The sequence below is a fragment of the Fulmarus glacialis genome, unplaced genomic scaffold (genome assembly GCF_000690835.1).
Source record: "Fulmarus glacialis isolate BGI_N327 unplaced genomic scaffold, ASM69083v1 scaffold29256, whole genome shotgun sequence".
Classification (NCBI taxonomy): domain Eukaryota; kingdom Metazoa; phylum Chordata; class Aves; order Procellariiformes; family Procellariidae; genus Fulmarus; species Fulmarus glacialis.
Genome location: NW_009217966.1, coordinates 833 through 10,981, shown reverse-complemented (window position 1 = coordinate 10,981; position 10,149 = coordinate 833). Strand labels below are relative to the sequence as shown.

Genomic DNA, 10,149 nt, shown 5'->3' with positions numbered 1-10,149 from the left:
GCTGAACAGGGAGATAGAGTAAATGGGTACATTCCCAGTTTTCTAAATTCCCATCAGATATTTTGATGTGTGTTTTTGGAAGACTCTAGGGCTTGGTTTTCCATGGTGCCTAAACAGAAAGCCAACTGTCTGATTCTCAAGCTGTCCAGTCCTAGTATCAAGCAAGGCTGCAGCATTGACGCTGTTAGTTCAAGACAGTGTAATATTCCTCTGGCCAGCAAAATCTTCAGTGGTAACACCCAGAGAACGTCCCCTCCTTACCCAGCTTTCCTGTTATCCCCACCCTCCTGACAGGCTGCCTCTGACAATCTTGCTGCAGCAGAGACTTCCCTTTTATAAGTGAATTTTTTGACAACAAACCTCAGCCTTGTGTAATCCATCTGATATTTCAAATGCACCTGTGCAGGTCAGAGAGCTTTGTCTTGGATGAACAAACTCAACTCATTTCAGTGGATGCTAAAGAAATACCATCTCTCACAATGAGACAGGATATTTTTCTTCTGCTTTACCAAGCAAAGCTGCAAGCTTTCCACCCTATCTCTTTGAACTGAATATGGGTAAATCTCATGAATTCTAAGAGCAGATGAAAGTGATTTATTTCTCAGTCTGAGGCACTGGAAATAACACTGCATCATGTGTTACAGTGCACTCCAACCTCCTGACACATTTAAAAAAATGTTCTAGCCTCTTCCTTGTCTTCCCGTATCAAGTTAATATTATAACATTTAAAAAGTATTTGGAACGACAGGATCAGAGGGGAGAACAGTTGAGAATGAAGAACAATATAAATCATTTGCCTGTCAGTTAAATGCAGTGTAGCAATGCCAAGATAACAAAAAGAACAGATAGGGGTAGGACTAGGCCAAAGACTTTCAGAGCTGTTATTGCGATATTGGGGTTTTTAAAAGCAATGTGTAGCAAATTTATTGAAGGCTTTGTCTATTCTAAGCACTGTTTTTCTACATTGGAGAACTGACATGGTTATGCACGATTACAAAGTGTCTGTCAAGCTCTTTGTAATGATAGTATTTGCTTAGAGCACACAAGGTGGTAAGGCATAATGATGATATTTATGTTTAAGCATCTGGCAGGTTTCGGGGTGTATGTATAAAAGGTTCAGTAGTGCTTGCATGATGTCAAGAGGGTGGCAACATTACTCATCATTGCCCAAATATGCAATTACATGCCACAGATGTGTAATTAAGTGCAACACTTCTATTATACTAAAAATCATACAGATTCTGATAAGCTGAAAAGTCTGTAATATCCAACAAGAAAGAATGTATTGTGTTACGTGGTTTTAACAGAAACTTTCTCCCAGAGAAAAGTTCTGCTTTAAGCAATTCTACTATACCTACGTACATAAACAAATAATAGATGAATCCCAGAATACAGAATATCAGAATGCATTTGCTTCATTACTCCTGTAAGATGAGGGAAGTATATAAGGGTACATATATAAAAGGACTGTAATGTCTGAGTGTTGTAGAAGATGCTGTGCCAGGATCTTGGAACAGTGCCACTGTGGAAAAACTATTCAGTTTATCATATTTCCTTTGTTTTACACAGACACATAAAATAAACTTTGTCAAAGGAAAAGGTCTCGTAGAACTGATAATCCAGAATTTCTGTGATGACGATAAAGGGATGTACACAGCCCAGCTCCAAGATGGAAAAGCTAAAAATCAATTCACCCTAGTTCTTGTGGATGAATGTAAGTGGAACAGGATCAAATATAGACTGCCGTGCTCAGTGGAAAGTTTTCTAGGCACTTAAGGCCCCGAAGTATTTCCGACAGTTATAATGGCACACTGGGAATGGGGAGAACAAATACTTACTTTAGCACACATTTGAAGTCCAGGAATCATGTAAGAAATTATCTGAATTTCTCTTTAACATAAATTGAAGCGTTTGGTCTTATAAATAGGGTCCTTAATGAAAAAAATGGTCTGCTAAAGCAAAATACCCAGTGGAATGCTTAGTTATTTTTTTCAAATGTTTTACATATTATCTTGCTATGGCAAATTGTCTGTGTCTTGGCAGTAAACTGTACTCATTTATCTCAGGACAGGATCAGGTTGAAAATTCAGTGTATTTAACAGCTGGTTAATTGCATTAAACTGAATGCAATAAAGAAATCAGTGTCAACTGTACTCAAAGACAAGTCCAGGCAACAAAGAAAGCTGAACATGAAACATAAAGGGTCCTTGTATATGCTAGTACAGAGAGCCTTTTTTCATTAATTAAAAATAGAAAGTAACAAGATTCTCATTCAAATACTTCCCCATAGAGTGTCTATCTCTATATTCAGTTCTTGCAAACAGTTTGTTTTCAAGTGACCTTCTAAAGCTTCCAAACTTTTTGAATGGAAAATGCCTATAAAATGTCAAGTCTGCTTGACTCCCTTTACAACCGGTGGAGAGAAACAGTCAGTTTTACAGAGTTATTCAGCACATACTAAGTTCAGGATATAAAATAAGTTTGATGAATTGTGCTCTAAAAGTGCCCATTTTTCTTTACTGATAATGAAGGAAATAGAGATAACTAAAGTTACATGCGGTTGTCTAAACCAGAGGTAAATTCTACGCTCTCTGCCTTCTTCTGTGTTTCTTAGTTTTTAAACACTTTAATTTGAGGGTTTCTAAACTTCCTTTTTGTATGGTCAAAACTCCTATTTCATTTCCTAAATGGATAATAGTCAGGTCTTCAAAGACTTTTTTGTTTTAATGAAAATAAATGTTAGGTTCTGAGCAACCCATACAATGAAAGAATGATGGTACTAATCTGTTTAGGGTTCTCAGTGGGGACCAGAGGTAACTCATGCACTAGAGATGTCTTATAAACAAATATCACAGTTCTAATGATAATACCTTTCGTGATCAGAAATTTCTAAAGTGTTACACTGAGAAATAGTGGGGGTTTGTTGACTTTGACCATTGCTGTTCTCATAGGTTTTGCTAAAGTTGCAGAGGAGGCTGATGCAAAACGGAGAGAATGGAAGAAAAAGCAGGGTAAGATAAGCTGAAAGTTAATGACTTTCAGAACTATGCCAACAGGATGGCAAAACCTGAGCAAAGCTATTTCACTGAGTGCTCTAAATACTTTTTTTTATCATCTTTTTTAAGTGTATTATTTAAGCTGATTAATACACTAAGATAAGATTCCTTATTTTAAGATACTCTGCCCTGCACTTAATAACAACTATAGGTCCAGTCACCTGTCTTCAGAGATGCTTAGTATAAGATGAAAGTGTATATAATGTAATCTGTCCCCCAGTTTACCCTCCCAGAATCAAGAAGAAAAGAGAAAGTATATGGCTTTTCCATTCTATTGCAATTCACCTGGGAAATATCGATCAACTCCTACACTGACTAAACACAAAGTAGAGTCATAAAGGACTGGTTAGGCAGCATCATTAACTATATTCTGAGATAGGATTCCTCAACAAAGATACGTTACCTAAGGACATTACAATACCAGCAATAATTATGTGCTCTAAACTGTGGTGCTCGTTGCATGCAAAACTCAGTAGCGTGAAGCATTCCCGACAGACCGCACTGCTGGGATTCACCACTAGATGGAGGCATTTCTGTAGATAACACTTGAGAGCTGGGGAAATGCATTGCAAAAGACACTTATTTTCTTTTATAGGTCCGCATTTTATAGAGAATTTGAAATGGAAGGTTACTGAGAACTGTGAAGTACTCCTTACCTGCAAGGTACATGCAGCTATGTGATGCAACTGCACAGTCTGAATTCCTTTAGCATTAAATTTTAGACATGAATTTTAAGGGAAGGGTATGAACAGTGCTCATCCAAATGCTTATTTGCAGACCAATTAAAGTTAAGAGGTAGTATATCCTGGACAGAAATTTTAATAAAGAAGGAAGCTTCTAAGATTCTGCAGCAATCCTCTAATGCAAGTGATGTTTCATATTAGAAGGACATCAAGGCATTCAGAAATGAAATGCACTTGGGACCCTGACTTGTAAATGTTAACTTCAAACAGGCAACAAACCTGAGAAAGGACACCAGCCTCCAATGGTTCTTCAATAAAAAAGCACGAGAAGGTGGTGTGTTTGATCCACAGACTGGAATAGGAACTCTTCGTATTAAAAAGGTGAAAAACATAAAGCAGCTCAGAGGCTTTGGTGATCACATGAAAAAGCAAAAAATACGGATTGATCTTATTAACATTCAATGTGTGTTTTGCATAGTGGCCACTAAATGAAAGAAATTGAACAAACGCTGAGAAAAGCAAAAAAGAAGAAACAATTTAAAATTATAGTCAAATAGATCTGAATTAGAAATAAGATGTTTTTAACATGAGTGGCTGTTAAAAGTTTAGTATGTCCTGAGTGGCTAAAAAGAAAGTGTGGGCTTTTCAGGTTTTCTGATCAGGACTGGTTGGCTATTCTGGAGATGAACTTTAGTAACAAAAAATGTTACTGAGCTCATTACAGAAGTAAAACTGAATAAAATTTATGGCTTGACCTACAGAGAAGGCCAGACAAGCTGATACAATGCCCCTTGTAATCTTAACTCTGCCTCAGAGAAGATACAGCTGAAGAAAGGGAGCTTGATGGTGCAGTTAAGAGTTTTAGTGCAATCTCTGCGTGGCTAATTTGAATCTTGTTTGGCTTTGATTTTTCATCTTAATTTCAAACAGCCGAATCACCTACACAAAACAAGTAGATAAATGTATGTGAATGGCAATCTCTGCTCACACAAGTCAAAAGCATTGGCAAAGCAATACGAGGAAAATTTATGGAGCAGTGAGCATTCATCATCACTGAGTCCCAGACCTGTACCTTACACCACTAAGGGCACGAAGGGGTGCAGGGTGACTGAGGGCAGAAGCTGAGATACTGACTCCCCATAACTGACAACATATCAGTTCATAATGAACCAGGGCCCGTTCTAACCTTTTAAAGGAGATTCTGAGGCGGATTGCCTTTTTTGCCCTCCTTTCTGATCCGTCCAGCCAAATTCATTGGGAGGGAAGAATAAAATCTCAGCTTTTCCCCCTTTTCCAAATCCTGCCCTATTTCAATGACACGTGAAATTTCTGTTGGGGGGTGTGTGTGTGTTTGGTTTTGTTTTGTTTTTTTAATAAATATTACATATGTACGTATGTATTTGCTAGATAACCAAAGCAGATGAGGGCCAATACAAAGCACTTGTTTCAGATGACCGAGGAGAGGACTACACCCAACTTGATCTCACAAAAGGAGGTAAGAGAACCTTGTATCAGGCATTAATACACATTCACACCCCTGCCTGGGATTAATTTTGGATTTAAAAAGAAATTTCATAACTTTCTACCACATTGTTAATTACCATAGTACCTACATGCTTTTATAGGGATTAAAACCAGCATAAAAAGTTACTGGTGAAATTTAAAGAGTTCCCTGATTTACTATAGCATATATATAGATGCTGATCATTTTAAAAATCACAAGTATTTCATGTGGGATTGGAGTCATAAAATGCACTATGTAAAACAGTCTCTTATTCTGCAAGAGTTATAGAGCCCAATGAACAGAATAAAAGTCTCCTTTGTATCTGATCTCAAAGCTTTTTTTTGCATCTGTCCATAGTATACTTCATTTGATAATCCACAGACAACTTTTCAATCCTGGAAGTTCAGCCAGTCCTCCGAAGCATCAGGAGAACAAACTTCCATTTCCACTCTGCATCCCCCACCAGTGAAAAAAATCCTAGGCTGAATGATAATGACAGAAGTAAAAGGCAACATCAAATGGAAAAACAGTTAATATTACTGCAGATTCCTGCTTCACTTTTCAGTGTTCTGAATATGCTCTGGAAATTGAAAAATAAATATGCAGTTCTGACATTCTAATGTCATTTACATATATAGTCATTTGTCAAGCTATGACCACATTATAAATTCTGTCAAGCACCACAGTTAAAAGCTCAGTAATGTTTCAGTCACTTCAACTCAACATCAATCAGAAGATTCTGCTTCCCAAGATTAAATCCTACCCTGACATCTGGAATCTGTCATTTAAACCTGATACATAAATCTGCTTTCTGCGAGGCAGTCTATTGCACACGTTGAGTGCTAAGAAAGATAGAAGCATCTAAATTTAGTAAGAAATGCCCAGCATCCAAAAATAAATGAGTCAGTGGCAAAAACTCCATTCTGAGTAAGCTTTGCAACAGAAGAAGACAATGAATAACTACTAGATATAATACATTCTAAACACAATGAAATCAAGTTGGTAGATCAGATGTGATTTGCTAAATATTGTATTTATAGACAAATTTTTATGTCTTTGCAGCCTTTGAAGACCTTCTCAAGGAGCTGTGTAAGATCAGTGGTATGTCATTTTCTCACCAGCTGACACAGTAATAATGGAAAGGGAGAAAGGTGGGGTGCCACGATCAGAGCAAACTGCTCAGGAGCTGTCCCTGGGTTTGAATCAAATACACCACCACCCATTTACTATTCCTTTAGTGTTAGAAGCACCTTCAAACCGTCAGGGAGGATGGTCAGTAAATAAACCCAGGGACATAAAACCCTCTGCACTTACAAATTAATTCTGTGACCTTTACGTGCCAGCAGCTTGCTCCTTGTCACATCACTTGTCATGTGAATTTGGCCAAGTTGTACTACTTCTATCTATGAGATGTGTATTCCAGACCCAAGTCTCTAGAAGAGATGCTGACATTTTTCTACCAGCTGCTAAAAGATCCAGGGTCTTCAAGAGGTAGAATACCATCCTACTTTCAGCTAGCCACATTCTCCAGAGAGAAATGTTAATAGATTGCTTGGGATTTTGTTTGCGTAACATGTAAAACTGTGCATTCTTGAATGTCCTCCTCAATTTCAGTCTTTCAATTATATTATTAGCTCTTTCTGCTACACCTCTGAAAATTCAGCCTACTGAAGAAGGCATCAAAATCTACACAGATGTGAAGTACTTCACAGACTACATGAAAACAACTTGGTATCACAAGTAAGTCCCCAAAAGATATTTGCAAGGCTGCTGTAGTCCTGTTGCATGTAACTGTTTATCATCAAAATTAAACATGTTGGGCCTGAGCCCGTAGCTTTTTAAGGTAATGGTAGATTTGTCTGAGTAAGGGCTGAAAAACACAATTCACTCTGCATCCTGAAACATGTCTGGGAATTCCAGAATAAGCAGTCATGTTATTTTTATCTTAGCACTGCAGAAATATTTATAAGTGATCATCTTTAGTAGTATAATAATTATGCATTTAAGGGACTGCTCAGTTACAGGAAAAGAAGTTGTTGGTTTTTTCAAATTCTTTATTTCTACCACTTTGTACTTCCCTAAACCACTCTATTCCCCCACTCTGAACAACAAATATTCCCAAACATTATAAAATTCTTTCCAAACACTAGCTAATTTAGCCCCAAACGTCTTCATAAAATAGAGAGATGGTGTTTTATTAGATACCACCTACACACATATATAAGGAGGCCAATTTTTAATAATGTTTAAACGTCTAAATGCTTACAAATATTCAACATCTAAATCCTATTTAATCTCCTAAATAAGAACTAAGAGGTCTTTTGTAGAGTTTGTAGAGCTTTGGCAAAGTGCCAAAAAGCACAGCTAGATGCCCCATGAGATTTTCAAAAGTGACTGAGTACATAACTCTCCATGAAATTAACAGTGAGGTCCTGACTCCCACTCTCTTATTCTAACCAGTATAGGTCTAAAAAAAGTTAGCACTCTAATTTATACAGCTTTCTTAAATACTATTGAAATGTTATAATTTGTTTACTTAGGGAGAAACAACTGGAAAGCCGTGACAGACTGAAAACTGGGAGTACAATGAATCAGATCTGGCTTCACATACTGAACCCAACAGATGCAGATAAGGGAAAATACACCCTGGAGTTATTTGATGGGAACAACTCTCACAAACTGTCAACTGACTTGTCTGGACAAGGTAAGCTGAGTCAAACAATACCGTCATAGGAATGAGATATACCTGAGCTGCTTTTCCAAGATTCCTTCAAATCATGGGCAGTGATTCCTCTCTCCTCCATTTGCGCTGGAGCCGCAGTTCCATGACAGCACGCTATGACAGCACTCTTCTTTGGGTTAAGAAGGACAGTGAAGTGCCCACAGAAGTCAGAGGAAACACGGGGAGAGGAGAAGTGTGCAGCAGAAAGGATTGAAGCCTTTAGGGAGCCATGCTACCATAGCTTAAGGCACTCCTGGGGAAAGGATGAGTGAGAGGGCAGCTGCTCCTGGGATGTGTCCGATTCCTCCATAGGTCAACAGAGCTTACAGGTGGCATCTTGGAAAAAAGAATGTGGCTTCAGGTTTACAAAGAGTTTTCCAAACTGTTCAAAGTTGGGGTTTTTTTTTCCTCCTCTGGACTTCTCTTTGGAAAGAGACTACTAGACCCCACTTAATTTCAGTAGTATATAAATAGATTATATCTCCTTAAGGCAGCTACAGATATTGTCTAGATGATAATCATACATATCTTGTGTACAAATACCTGTAATTCCAACACTGATGCATTATGTTAAATCTACTAAGTCAAATGAAATAAATGGCAACTTTCCCTAAAACCTTTTCATTCCTTGCAGCCTTTGAAGATGCCCTGGCTGAGCACAGAAGGCTAAAGTAAGTTCCTGCCTAAATATTTTCACAGCTAAATCTATTTTGAGTGTCATATTCTGTATTGAGAACACAATGCCTAATAAATAAAACCACTACAATTTTATCTCTCTCACTTTCAGGGAAGCAGCAATAGCAGAAAAGTGTAAGTAAATTAATTTCCTTCCATCTGTGAAACAAAGCCAAGTGGTACGCTGATAAGTAGTAAAACTAAAAGGTCATATTTGTTCATTCCCAGGTCGTGCCAGAGTTGTTCAAGGTCTGCCAGATGTTGCCACCATCATGGAGGACAAGGTAATATTGTGTAACTGTTCATATAATTGGCCTTTGCACAGACATAGAAGAATAACTGATGGGGAGAAAACTACTTGTTTTCCCCTCCTGTATGTTCCCAGGAGCTTTTCTGAGCTACTGCAATTGTCAAAGGTGTGAAGCGGTACCCTCCACAATACTTGTATCAGCCCCTTATATTGTTGATGGTGCTTCCAAACATGCATGTGCTTCTGCACATATAGGTGCTCTTTGTGGCACAGAACCTCTTTCTTGCAAGTTTCAGATGTTACCGCTTCCTAGGTCTGTTTCACAGCCAGACCCTTTCTGTTGTCTTCCATTTCATAGGATTAGACTAAGGCCTTTAAGTGCTGGACCTGATTTTTCCATCATATCAATTTGCTCCTTACATTTCTGAGTCACTTTCCCCTTTACTGGTACACAGGCAGAATAAAAATCCTGTGACGTAATTGCAAATTCACCATGTGGCTGTTTAAGTGTCACTTTACAGTGAAAGAAAGCTATAAAAAGACAGTAGCACAAATATGAGTCAGGCCCAGTGAATTCAGTCAGGTTAATCCTGATTATACTGGAAGATATCAGGAAAAGGAGTGGACAGTCCTGGAGTCTCACCTATTGAAAATCTAAAAGAATTTATTTTTATTTTTCTTAATTTCTCATCAACTGAATTTCCTTGGTCATTTATATCTTCATAATCTATTTCTGCTATCTGTTTTACAATAGACCCTGTGTTTAACTTGCTGTGTATCTGGAGATCCTTACCCAGAAATCACTTGGTTCAAAAATGAGAAGGTTATCGTCTTTAAAGATCGTTACAAAATGGATGTGAAGGGGACAGTTGTCACAATTACCATAGAGAAAGTCTGCAATGAAGACACAGGAAAATACAGCATCTATGTCAAGAATAAGTATGGTTCTGAAACAGGGCAGGTTACTATCAGTGTCTACAAGCATGGAGAGATACCGATAGGAGTGGAAGAAGAGTAAGTCCCAGGTGGGATTATAATGAAAAAGCCTAAATAAATTAGTCAATTATGTCTCATTGGATTTAAAAGGAATTTAACTCCTTCAGACTCCTTTTAGTGTCTCTGCCCTAAAATTGAGGCTCATGTCTCTATTTTTATTTTGGTAATATTTTAGTATTTTTGTTTTGGTAGTTGTTAGAACACAATACTTGTGTGTGTGTGTGTGTGCATGTGCGTGCGTGCGTGCGTATACGTGCACATTT

The 10,149-nt window shown here is 37.8% G+C and overlaps 1 protein-coding gene across 1 annotated transcript in view; it reads left to right on the top strand.

Moving 5' to 3' along the window:
* The window catches only part of MYOM3 (myomesin 3), a 25,878-nt gene extending 15,970 nt beyond the window's left edge, over positions 1-9,908 (top strand). Inside the window, exons 25-36 of the mRNA XM_009579880.1 lie at positions 1,570-1,714; positions 2,952-3,011; positions 3,652-3,719; positions 4,010-4,120; positions 5,147-5,234; positions 6,306-6,344; positions 6,878-6,983; positions 7,784-7,947; positions 8,600-8,636; positions 8,753-8,775; positions 8,869-8,924; positions 9,645-9,908. Of these exons, the coding sequence (XP_009578175.1) occupies positions 1,570-1,714; positions 2,952-3,011; positions 3,652-3,719; positions 4,010-4,120; positions 5,147-5,234; positions 6,306-6,344; positions 6,878-6,983; positions 7,784-7,947; positions 8,600-8,636; positions 8,753-8,775; positions 8,869-8,924; positions 9,645-9,908 (1,161 nt within the window). The remainder of the gene's footprint in view (positions 1-1,569; positions 1,715-2,951; positions 3,012-3,651; positions 3,720-4,009; positions 4,121-5,146; positions 5,235-6,305; positions 6,345-6,877; positions 6,984-7,783; positions 7,948-8,599; positions 8,637-8,752; positions 8,776-8,868; positions 8,925-9,644) is intronic.
* Positions 9,909-10,149: the final 241 nt, after the last annotated feature.